Source organism: Pelmatolapia mariae, linkage group LG23 (genome assembly GCF_036321145.2).
Source record: "Pelmatolapia mariae isolate MD_Pm_ZW linkage group LG23, Pm_UMD_F_2, whole genome shotgun sequence".
NCBI classification, from domain to species: Eukaryota; Metazoa; Chordata; class Actinopteri; order Cichliformes; family Cichlidae; genus Pelmatolapia; species Pelmatolapia mariae.
In genome coordinates, this window is record NC_086246.1 from 38,066,154 (window position 1) to 38,079,456 (window position 13,303).

Here is a 13,303-nt window from a genome sequence, read left to right on the forward strand (position 1 = left end):
ATAAATGAGGCCCGGTGGGAAGTTGAGACTGTGTCATTTTTGGCTCGGAGCGATCGCAGTCTCAAACTCAGACACGGTTAATGTGTGCCAGTCAAACATCGTCTACGTCATCCTAACGCCAGGATGTCTGCTGGGAGTGCAGGAATGGCACTCTGAGAATCTCGCCCGGTGCAATCGGGGGGCTTTTCATCACTCCATGAGACAGTTAGGTGTTCCCAGTAGGTTTCCAAAGTGTGCTAGATGTGTTTTACAAACTATCCATTTAATAGTTTCATCCTCTGTATCCTCCCACGCTGCAGCAAACAAGCCGTTCATTAAATGATTTATTCGTTGTGCTGTCAAAAATCTCGTACTATTACATTATGAAAGAAAAGCTGTTAAATAGCTGCTTTTGTGGAGGGGAGATATAACCATGCTTTAAGTCATTTAAGTGTCTTTGGTGAATGTGTAGACACATTAAGGCCTAAAAACATAATGGATCATCCCAACATACATCTCCAATACATCAATAACAGACAATTAAAGGCAACAAACACAACAAAGAACCTGGAATGTATTAAATCACACAATGTGTTTTATGTACGTTGTGTAAATAAAACACAACAACAGAGCACAACAACATCGACATATTATGAAAGTGATCTGAGCATACAGCAGAAATAGGGTATTAATGACTTAAAGTTTAACTGCCTTTTGATGCTGGCTAGGCAGCATAAAATGATTTTTCCACAGTAATGTGCAGTTGCAGCTGAAAACAAACGGTGAAGGCAGAAAACAAAGTTTTATACATGTGATCGCCTCATCGTGCTGGGATCACAAATGAAAAATAAAATCTGTTATCTTGATACATTTTCTGTTAATGCTTCCCCTGAAAGATCTTTTAACTGCGGGTGAAAATAGTTAGGACATAAAGCAGGAAGTAAAATCCAGGCAGGAATCATGAGAAAATGATCTATCAAAATAAAACGGGAAGCAAAATAAGAAATAAACTCAAACAAGAAGAGAGCGAAACACAAGGGATCACAGAAGCATACAGCATACGGACAGGACGGAGGGAAGCAAAGGCAGGGAAACAACAATGACAACACAAAGATCACGACCACAGTGCATGAAGCTACGTCTCAACCCACGCACACGTTTTCATAAAACCACTGGTGCAGCATTTATTTGCCTCGAATGGTAATGCCCAGCAATGGAGGCAACATGCTGGCATCGCTGACTGGCAGACAGGCTTCCAAAAATGCACTGCACACACTCAGGTCCCAAACAATATAACCGCCAAGTCTGAAGTGGACCTGATGAATGGTTTTTGGAAGAACAGACAGACATACAGACAGAGATTCATGCTCTATTAGCAAGATTAAAAAAGATGAATTACACAGTGTCTTCTGTTGGTTCTGCGGTTAACTATGAGCCATTTATAATGAAAAGAAATTTAGAGAGCTCTTCACACACCGTGAAACTCAGTGATTAAAACATTTATGAGACCTTAAAGTAAAAAAACAGACAAAAAAAACCCCCAAACTTGGGTCATCTTGGTCTTTTCAATGCTTCAAACTGACTGAATGAGTCAAAAAGTTCCTCTCATTTAGTTTAACCTAGAATTACGCTCCCAAAAAGCCCTTGAAGTTCTATTTTTATTAAAAGCGTCCTGTTAGAGTGACAAACACGGCCTTTATATTCCACTGAATGCAGCACAGTGTGAAACTCTGCTTGCTCCATAAAGAGAACTACCTTAGTATTTGTTGCTGAGTTCTTCTTACCTTCTGAGTGACCTGAGGCTTTTCACTAAGTTTTATAGCTGACTTATTAACTAAGCCCTTCAATATAAATCTGGGAGAACATCTGTTTTGTAAGGGTAACACTTCCTTCAGGCAGAAGGTGGATAATGTTAAAGTGTCAAAAAGGATGGGAGTTTTAGGACATGATGAATTCATCTTCCAGCTGACTCATGCGGAGGATACCGAACAAATGTGTGACTGCACTGGTCGGAGGACCCGCTGTGCACGCGAAGGTGCTTTTCTGCAAAGTGTAGGAGCTCTTCACATGAAGGAGTGATAGCTCTAAAGGTTGTTCCTGTAGTGCACTTGTGTGCAGTGTGACACCGCGGGGAGGAGGCTATATTAAAAATAATGACAGAACTGAAGTGGACACAGAGTAATCTTAATTTTCCTCTAAAAATAGAGGAAAGTCAGAAAAATATTAATAATCTCATCTCCTAGACAACAAGCTCTGCAGCTCGCCCACACAGTCTATAATGGGCCAAAGCCTCGTGTGACTTTGGCTGTTTGAAAGCTGCCAGCACCTTTCTGCTCTCCACTCCTTCTCAGAGGGAAAGACGGCAAGTTCTCCTTTTGTCTTTGTAGGTCACCAAATTCTTTTACCATGATTTTTAAATCAGAATTTGACACATTACAAATGCCTACCATTTTCCACATGTAAAAAACAGGGAACAAAAACTAAAAAAAAAATAAAATTAAAAACAAAGCAGATGTTATGACTGACACAGCTGTACCTGTTTAGCTGATCTCCATCCCATAATTACAGATTACAGGTGGCTAGCTCATTCATTGCTGTATGGGATTCAGGACATCAGAGGGAAATAAACCCTCCATCTCTCTTTCTCGTGTCACCCAGTGTGTGTTGAGGACTGCACCATTCACACCTCCGCTGTTCCGTCTGTGCCACAGAATTAGCATTATAACGGGTGGATGAGCTTACATTAATCGACTCCATAAGCATCCAGCTATTTCTAAAAGTTAAGCGAGAAAAGAGCTTGAGCCAGCCGTGTGTTTACAACCTGCCTGTGTCGGAGTGTAAGACACTGCGGCAGGAGAAACTAATTGCTAGCCATTGTTTTAGGTCCTCTGAGCATCACTTATTGGTCATGGCACTCTTTTTTATAATCCTAGTTAAAGTGGAACTATATTGCCCATTTCCAGCTCTGTTTTTCTATTCTTAGACTCTACTAGAGTAGTTTTGTATGCCTTTTATTCTTATACTGTGCCTCGGTGCAGCCCCTCAGTTCATCATCTGTCTGAAACAAGCTTAAAGTCTGAGCTTTTGCCTCACAAATATTAATTGTACAATCATCACACCACATACCATTTTCAGAAATGATATTGGAGGCATAATGTTTGCCTGAGTCTCCAGACTCTTTCATGCTGACACATGCGCTCAATTTGAATGTGCTCTCATCTGTGAAGAGAACAGGTACTGGTGGTGGACCTGCGAGTTCTGGAGTTCTCTGGTTAATGCCAATTGACCTGCACTGTGTTGATCTGTGAGCACATGTCCCACTAAAGAACTTTGGGGTCTCATGCCACCCTCACGGAGTCTGTTTCTGATAGTTTGGTAGGAAAGATGCACATGAGTAGCCGGCTGGAGGTCATTTTGAAGTGATCTCTTGTTCCTCTCATAAAGAAGCAGATACTGGGCCTGCTGCTGGGTTGATGCCCTTCTACGAGCTGTTTAGCTCTCCTTATATAATAGTGTGTCTCCTGGTATCTCCTTCATACTCTTTAGACTGCTGGGAGACACAGCAAACCTTCTTGTGTTGGCACATATGGATGCCCTCCTGAAGGAGCTAGAACACCTATGCAACTTGAATAGGGTCCAGGTACCATTTCATCATATTAGCAAAGGACAATACCAAAAAGATAAACTAGAGAAAATCAGTCAGTAAAGATAAGCAGAGAGGGTTTTGTTTTTTGAGTGGGGTGGCCTTGTTGTCACTTTTCCAGTACACCTGTTGTCACTATGGTTTGGACCAAAACAGATTAAATGGACTCACAAAACTTTGTTTTCTAACTGGACAGATTGATATCCCTGAACTTTCATGGACTTTGTGTTATGCTGCAATGAGTGTTCCCTAAATTTTTTGAGCAGTATTGTTTCTAATGCTTAGATGGATGACATGACAGATCACCAAAAGCAATCACATGTTCCTTGATAATTTTCTTTCCAAAACGGCAGCAATCCAACTGTGCTGGCTTTGCCCAAAAGGCATTGATCTGTTGATTATCACAGCAGGGTGCGATAGGTGCTACTAGACTGCAGCTAATTCACAGAGACATGAGTTTCGGGTTCCTCGGTACAATTTATAGGGAAAGAGAGCCCTGCCATTAACAGCACCTTGGTGAAACACATGAAGACAGACGTGCACTGCATTGCAGGTTTAATCTCTCCGTTTTCACACTCTTCTTCTCTTAGAGTACGATTCTAAACGCAGCACTGCCGATGGTCTCTGATTTACTAAATGCAGTCTCTGATCCTGTAAGCAGATTAAGAGCTGCTCCAAATAACACAGCAAACACACCTTTAAAGTAACCAATTAGCAACACTGGCAGTCACATAAATAGCCTAAAGTAAAAGCTTCTTTCATTGTGGTTTGGTAAGGCTCAGTAGGGATTCACACAGGGTGTTCCTTCAGCAAAGCGGTATAATAGATGACTGACAGTTTTCCTCTTCACTCAGAAAAAAATAGAAGCCCTTCATGATCTGAGCAGGCTCTGGACACGCCACTCGCCGGGCTGCCATTAGTGTTTGCTTCATGTTTCAAGCTGGAGTGACACGGCAGCTGTTATGGAAATGTCAAATTTCCATCACCAACCACTCACGATAATAATGCATTTCAGGCAGTGAGGCATTTAGCTGAAGCATTAGTTGACAAGCTTCAAGGATTTTGAATGCTTTTGAGTCACTTCATCATCTTAACAGGTTCCCCTACATTACTGATTGGTCGGAAATGCATTGTTTGGGCTCAGCTGACTCTAAGAAGATATTTTTCAGCCTTGAATCACTTGTAAAATATAGCCTGGGCTTTGTGTGGCTATATTTAACACCTAAGTTTATTAAATTGCTCAGAGAACATCTCAAAAGGCTTTAGAAATGAGGTTAGAGCTGTTTAGAGGCTGACAGAGACGCAAAAGAGGCACCAGAAGACAAGAAGCGAGTAAAACTAAAGCTGCTACAGGTGCAGGAAAACAGTGGAAATCAGGCTGTACGTTTGAACATGATGTCCTGCTCATCAATTTATAAGCTAATGATTCCAAAAGTTTGTTATACTTTAAATTTACCCTGTAATAACTGCATGTAACATTAAATTGCCTCTCAGTCTGTTTACAACCTGCCCGTGTCAGGCTATAGGACACTGCAGCAGGAGAAACCTACTGCTGCTCAATATATCTGCTCCTCTGAGCGTTGCTTAATTGTATATGGCACTTTTTTGTGATATTTATTAAGAAGGAATTTTTTTGCTCATTTCCAGTTTCACATTTTTATTCTTAGCCTGCACCGGAGTAGCTTTGCATGATTTACATTTCAAAATCATCCTTCTCTTTACTATACTAGAGTACTACTATGCACAACTGATTACCTTTAAAAGTTTTTAACGAAGGCCTTTTCACTGCATTGATGTATGTTTTCCTCTGCATAAATGCTTAACTTGGCCTTGAGTTTGTTAATGGTCATGCGATGGCAGTATTTCTTCTTCACATGTAACAGCAAAAATTCAATTGTATGTTTTTTAAAAATAGCAGCTGACTGATATTGAGCACTGCAAGCCCCCATCCCAAAAGTTCCTTAACCTTTAGAAAGTGCTGCCATGATTCGTTTTAAAAGTAGCTTTGTGGTGTTTTTACATTTCTTATTTTCTTTTTTTATTTTCTGGGCATTTTGTGTCTCTTTGCAATTGTTTGATATTACTTTTATCCCTTTGCAATCTTTTAGGCAGGTTCTCTGACCCATTGGGCTGCTGGTCCATCCATCCATCCATCCATCCATCCATCCATCCTCCTAACAAGTTATCAGGTGGTGGAACCGGAGCCTCAGCTTACATTGGGTGAGAAGCTGGATATACTCACTGGTACACTGGACATGGTGTCAGTCGATCACAGGGCTAACGCAGACACAACGATGATCATTTACACTCACATCCATATTTTTGGCCATACAAACTTTACCAAAAAAGGTCCCATCTGATGATCAGGTTCAAACTTAACCTTCTCACTGTTAGGCGACATGGCTGCTTCTTCAGCAATCCATTCTTTGCTATTAAACATAATGACTGGAAGCGAATAACACCAATCAAATTGTATCAAAAAACACAGCGTTAAAGAAGAGCTTCAGTTCACGTCCAGATTTCCAAATTTCCAGCAACTAATATGCTGTATATTTGAATCCAGCAGTGTGATGAACTGCAATGCTGGGTCTATATTTCAAGGGCATCAGTGATTCACTCTATCCAATCACAAGAGTCAAAAAGTGAAGTGTGAACCCTGTACAAGTCTCACCCTTAATGGCTGCCATCTAGCAATGTAGCATAAAACGAGGGAGCGACTAAAAGTAGGAGAAGAATGCATCTTTGGTAACCAGAATTATGCCAGTGCTAACTAGGTAGACAGCCAATAGTGGCACATTTACTTATGTCATAGTGTTGTTTTGTGTTTTTGCATGCATGGTGAGAGCTACGGGATGTTGCAAATAGTCACACAATGCAGATGATAGCACAACAATTGCAGTCAAATGTTTCAAATGTCATTGAATGAATGAAATTTGCTTGATTTAGGACCGTGTTCCTGTGGGTTCAATGATGCACGTTCCTTTGAGAATTTGGGGATATTTTTGTCTGTCTCACAACTCAAAGAAGTGAGTGTTTCTTTAATGCCTCGTGGAGACAGTGACCCATCATTTTTTATCACAAGCAGAACATTTTTAACACGAGTGCCACTGGGACTGTTTCTTTTCTAGAGGTTTCCAGTTCCTCCAGCCTGAGGAGGAGATAACTCTGAACCCATCTGCATGCCTACAGCTACTAACACAGACAGTCTGATATGAAGAAGCTAAATGCTTTCATGCAGGATGGTCCGGGCAGACATAAACTCTCAAGTTAAAAGCAGGCGTGGTCTCTAATGCGGATATTATGTTTGGCCCATTAAGTGCTAAAATTCAGTTAACAGATCATAGATTTTCAGAGCTAATGACACTGAAAAATGATGTGTTTGTCTCTTTTTCTGTGCAACCAAAGGCTTACATCTAAGCAGCCAAACGCTGTGCTTATGTCCACAATAACTGGTGCATACATTATTAGGCTGGTGTATTATTCATCTGCAGTATAGAACACTGACACTGCTTAACAATTGCAGTATTTCTCCTGTGCATAACACTGATTATTATATTTGAGGAGTTTTCAAAACAGATAAATTTAAGCTAACCACTAATACACCATTAAAAATATGTTGCATGAGCCATTAGCAGCTCCTGCTTGCAGTTTTTTCCCGCTGGTATACAGGCAGTCATGACTGGATTATAATGGAGTCTGAGAAACAGGATGATTCTCAGGCAAGTTGCAGCTTCATGGACATTTATTTAAAGTGAACAATGATGATAGGGATTTAGAGATTGCATTGCATAAGAAGTGTCTGCACTGTGTCTGTCTTCACCACTCTTGATTTTCAATGAAAATCCAAATCCAACACTAAGAAAGTCCAAGTTTTATCCCTGGTAAAAATCTAACAATGCACTGTGTGTGAGTGTAAAACAGCCTCGCTCTGCATTTTCTTGATGAAACCACTCAATTTAACGCAACAAACTGAAACTAACTCACTTCCACAATAAAAATGTCTCAGCAAGCCACACTCTGCTGCTGTGTGGAGATGCATTAAAATGCACCACAGATACATTTCATCACACAGACTTGTCAGGACAGCATGTCAGGGGCTTTTTCCTCTCTGTAGCATGTGATCAGACATCGAGCCCTGTCAGCAGTTTAGAGCCCTGATAGATGGCGTAAAGGTGATAAACTGTACTCAACACATGCACACAGACACAGGCGCACACTTGCAACCAAGTAGCTTCACTATATTTGCATCATTGTTTAAAAGGAGAAGACACAGTAACAGAACTTACTGACCTTACTCTAACAGGACCACTAAGGCATCACTGCTACACGCACACAGCCAGTGACCCAGGATGTGCAACCACACAGCACAACTAGCTATAATCTAATTCAGCAGATGAACAGCACATTCTATGCAATACAGTTGCAACAACAGGCAACATGTTTTTGCTATATAAAGGGCTGGTAATTAGCTGCTTTGATAATGCAATACTGGAGAGAGACTTCAAGCATGGTGGGGATGGTGGGGAGAAAGAACTTCATATTAACAGGAAGGCAACCATATATACAAGCAGAGAAGGACATTTTTATGGGATAAATTAAACCACCTTCACATAAACTTATAAGTGATCTACATTTGTAAACCTATATGCAATAAAAAGCAAAAAACAAAACAAAACTCTCCCCCATAGTTAAAACTTTAAACCTTCAGAATGAGACATGGGCTACTTTTCATTGGTTAAGAAAAGGAAGTCAAACACGGCCACAAATGGCTCAGATCTGAAGGAGGATTTGTGTGCTATACTTACCATGTTGACTTCTGACACCATGTCTATACTTGCCACGTCTATACTCATGCCAACAGCAACCGGTGGACCTTAAAATAGAGCAAAATAAAGTTAACTACGGATGAGCAATTCAGTCACATAAAACAGCAAAGAAACAGTGATAGCTATACCTCCAAAGTCTGGCCGAAGACGGATATCATATCCTTTGAGTAGTTTATCCACTGTCTCTTTGACGAAAGACATGTTCCCCGGTTCGTTGACGCTGAAAAAAGAGAATAAACCCCCCGGTGAGTCTTCCTGAAAGCGGACGCCAGGACTTTTAACCCCGCAGACACACTCACCTCTGGGCGCAGCACATCACGGCCACGACCAGCGGCACAGAGAGGGCGTCTAACAGACCTGTTCCCTGGCTGCCCCACATCCCTCGGGTGCTGTCTGGGTGCACAGCTGCTGTCCAGCGACAAATGACTAAATGAAGAGTGAGCCGCGGTGCTCACACACACCCCCTAAACCAGGTGAGACGCCCTCCACATTGTCAGCCTGTGCGGCTTCAGGAGGCGCAGACTTCACTGCCAGATGTGCTGCTCGCTGGCTGTGACACAGCAGCGGAGCCGGAAAGCCTCACACAGCTTGCTGCTGCTGCCCAGCATCCCCATCCTCTAGCCTTTCACCAGTTAGCACAAACTACAAAGTGCCCAATACTATAGAAATGTATAAAAATACCGCAGAAATCCACAGGTCCGCATTGTTAAAGCACACTGCATGCTTCAGCCTGGCAGAGCTGCTTGGAAAATGACTCTTCATGTCAGTACGCGCGAGTGTCATGGGGATGATTTCAGGGCACGTGACTGTCTGTTTTAACAGTAGCAGCTTGTTTGAGTGGTTCTATTGACAGAGGAGACTGGGGCGGCCCAGCTGCGCTCAGACGCAGTGGCGTGCTGAAGGGTGTGCTGAGGTCGGGGGACCCCTGCCCATTTCTTTAACTGAATAATCTCACAGTTTTTTTTTTTCCCCTTTGAATGCGGGGTTGTTGGGGGTTTTTTTTCTCCCTCTTTTTTTAGACTAGTCTGTTAGTCAGATTGTTCTCTCCTTTTTAATCAAAGTATTAATGAATGCCAGAAATAACTATGGCGCTGCCCTGGTGGAACGCAGTGTCACAGCATGGTGAGACATTCATAACCAGGTAAAAAATAAGCATATGTTTGTTGATGCTAAAAGTTACTTATCAACACAGCAGATAGCTATGCATGTTTTATGCTTTTCCTGACACAACCGAAAAGGAGCCTTGAATGTCTGGCTGGACTTGAACTAGAAACCTTTCACTTCTCAAACAAATCCATAAATCACCACACAACAGAGCAACTGCTTGCTAGCACCTTATGTTGATTTACTGGTCCAATTCTAGGTGTGATAACTGTCAACATGGGTGTTGCTTTCCAAGCTGCTTCCTTTGCCTGGGTAGCAACAGTTCAGTTCAGCACCACAAGTACTTTTCACCCTAACATAGGCTGCATCCACACTAGCCTGGATAGATTTGAAAATGGCGTTTTCGTCTGAAAACGCTCCGCAACCACACTATCATTTTCAGTCATTTTCACAGAGTTGTGCGTTCACATTGAAACGGCCGAAAACGCTTATGTTCCAAGATTTGACCTGCCTCATTTCTGTTTGCCATTTATTTACTTTCCGGCCCTTTGAAACGTTGCAACAAAATGTCCAGGAAAAGCACAGAGTTTTTTAAATGGACTAACGATGAGGTGGAGTTGTTGCTGCGAGTAACACAAAAGTACAAAGTTGCAAAAGCGAGTGAGAATTAAACAATTTGAAGAAAAGCTATCTGGAGCATGTACAGACTGATATTAATCTTTAATAGGGCTGTCAAAATTGAGAGCAAACAAAACCACTGCTGTGTACTGCCCTCGCTATCTTAGTTTAATTGGTCACATGACTGCATCACATGACTAAAATGTGTCATCATTTTCAAAAATTCTCAGTTTTTGCTGTCCACACTGCAACGCGAAAGCACCGTTTTCAAATGTATGCATTCGAGAGCGTTTTAAAAACGCTGCGTTTTCCTTGAATGAAAACACCGTCTCAGTGTGGACGGGAGGCTAAAACGGAGAGAAAACGATACGTTTTCAAACAAAAACACATTAGTGTGGACGTAGCCATAGTATCCAGTGTCATCTGCTCTCTACTGTTTATGGAGTTTTCTTCACCAAGATTGATGCACATGCTACATTTTCACTTGCTAACCTGGAAAATTGTAGCTTATAACTATTTGATTAGCAGTAGGTGCATTTCCATTTTTATGCAGATTTTTAACAACACAGCTTCATTTTGTTTTTGAATAGAAATGTGAAAAAAATTGGACTTGGTGAAGATTATAAAGGTTTGAAAAGGTTGAAGAGTTTGGATTGAAATAATTCAAGTCATCATTACTGGTGCGGCCTCATCTTCTGCAATGGTTTAAAAGCACCTGAGTAGAGAATGACCACCAGCTGCTTACAACAATAAACTGATAATACTCAGTCCCTCAGTATTTTCTGCTTTACCTGCATTGATAAGCTTGCTTTTTTTATTGCAGCTACTACATGCTAATGCTAATGTTGTACTGTGCATTAGCACTTACTGATACTCCAAAACGATCACTTTTGAACACAGTGCTTGTTGCTAAGTTTAAGTAGTGGAGTGTGTAGATCTAATTGTCTTACATATATTTGTAGGTTTTCCAGATTTGGTTACAGGGTAAAAGCAGGTTGGAGATATAAATGTTCAATGCTAATTTTAGAAGATCTGACTCAGCCTTACTTGTTAATGAAAACAATGTTCGCACCCCCACGAGTGCCAATCAGTTTAAGTTGTTCTAGTGAAGATTTCATGAAAATGCTCGCTGAGCTCTTTTTTTTCCCTCTCTGCTCCAGTGTTTGCCGTAGAGGAAGAAGTTCAATACTGCTGCAGGGAATGAGATTGTGCTTGAGTTGGACGCCTACCAAAAGATTTCTCCTATTTATTCAAGAGACCCGCTCTGGTTTTCTGCCACTTTTCAGAATGAACACTCTGCAACTTTTTCTAATAAAGTTTCCCTTTTGTTGCAGCCCTCAAGAAAGCAGTGTTTAGGGATTGATTCTTACCTTGTATCATAGATGGCATACAGCTTTTTGTTTCCATCAACAGCATTCCTGCAAACACAGAAAAGAAAAGATTACTTTCCATGTGAGTACGGTGACTTTTACGGACTCGTTCCTTGTCCCTACAGGAGATTTGTTCCCGATCCAGTTTTATTGCACATTGTTAGAAACACGCAAGTACCAGTTGTTGCTGCAGTATCACAAGCCAATCTTTCTACTTGTACTTGTGTTGTGGAATTTAAAATAACCGAGTCATCTGGAAGTGAGTCAACCCTAACCCTTTGAAATAAATGCAGATTCCTGACGTAGAGGGTTCTCTGTGCCTCCTTGAGAAGCACAGAGTGACATGTTGTCTCTTCAAGTAGTCTGGACCACTAACCACCAAACCGGGACTCAGTTTTTGAGTCCCGGTCCCACTTAGGTCAGGACCACAATAATCTCAGAGAAATGGAGAAAGCATCAGTCCAAACTAAATGGCGCATTTTTAACCACTGCCTCCTCAATGTAAGTAAGCACACTGAAAAGCAATAAAGCACATGAATCAAGCCATTAATACAAAACACTAGTGAGAGGCACAACCGACTAAAGCATAAATACACAAAATCCCACATTAAAGAAATGACTTCTGAATCAGTAACCAGTACCAGAACGTACCATTCAAATGGTTTTCAGTCAGTGTAATGCTTCTGAATCTCATAACACAAGGCTGAGGCCAACACCATTGTTTTCCAGGTTTCTGCACGATTACTTTGATTTCTCTACACTCAGGGTATCTACAGCTGTTGGAAATTCATGCAAACCATTCTCAAGCAATATTGTTTGACAAGACAAATCAAAAACAATTGTTCAGTTCATAATTCACAGTATTATCCCGTACAGTGATAAACTGTATATAAAAGATGGATGCAGCCCCTGTGACGCCATTTCATTTCATTTATTTATTCGAATCTGATTTTTAGTATATGGGGCACAGAAACTGACACTAGATGTATATTTTAGCTTCTGTGCATACAAAATAAACTAGTCTTCTTAATGAGGCTATTTAACTTTGTGAGGAAATAAGTTTTTATTTTTTTAAGTATAGACAACTTCTCTAAAAGTGTCCTCCATAAAGGAGAGTTAGCTTGATTGCTCTTTTTCACTCTAACTGGGGCCATAATTTCCAAAGTGAAAATCTTATTGTAATTAATAAAATATGGAAATAGTGACTGAGAACATAAACTCATCGGGAAAGTCTTTACTTGGGTCAGATTTTGATAGCAGTGGGCTCTTTTTTCACAAAGACTTCTATAGCCGAACCAAAAAGAGTCGCCCTCTGCTGGCCTTTTGAAACATGGAGCTTCAGCTTTACTGTTCAGACTCGGAAAAAAACACACTATAAAAACAGAGAAAAGGTTTATCTTACACTGCGAATTTTTGATAGTTTTATATTATATTGATGATATATTATGGTTTTATGTAACTAAATGTTGTAACATAGTATAAATGTATTATATACAATAAGGGACAAGGGTTTGAAATGGGCAATAGCTATAAACTGTGATGTGCAGCATTGCAGAGTTTCGTGCTCTATATTGGAACTATGTTGAACTGGAGGGGAGCAGTAGATCAGTGCAGTATACCATGAGTGCAGCTGCCTGTTAAAACAATAGAACAGCGCTGAAATGAAAATAAGCCACTTCTGTTTGTGTAGCTTTAACCTCACATTAAATAAGTAAAGCTTTTACGGCTTATATTGCTGATGGCTCTCATGCTGTGGATTATTA

At 40.8% G+C, this 13,303-nt stretch overlaps 1 protein-coding gene across 2 annotated transcripts in view; it reads right to left on the reverse strand.

The window, feature by feature from the left end:
* The window catches only part of gabrb3 (gamma-aminobutyric acid type A receptor subunit beta3), a 48,409-nt gene that overhangs the window by 18,867 nt on the left and 16,239 nt on the right, over window positions 1–13,303 (reverse strand). For both annotated transcript variants that reach the window (XM_063465853.1, XM_063465852.1), the window contains exons 2-4: window positions 11,541–11,588; window positions 8,577–8,668; window positions 8,428–8,495 (exon numbers count right to left, since the gene is read on the reverse strand). In XM_063465853.1, the coding sequence (XP_063321923.1) occupies window positions 8,428–8,495; window positions 8,577–8,668; window positions 11,541–11,588 (208 nt within the window). The remainder of the gene's footprint in view (window positions 1–8,427; window positions 8,496–8,576; window positions 8,669–11,540; window positions 11,589–13,303) is intronic.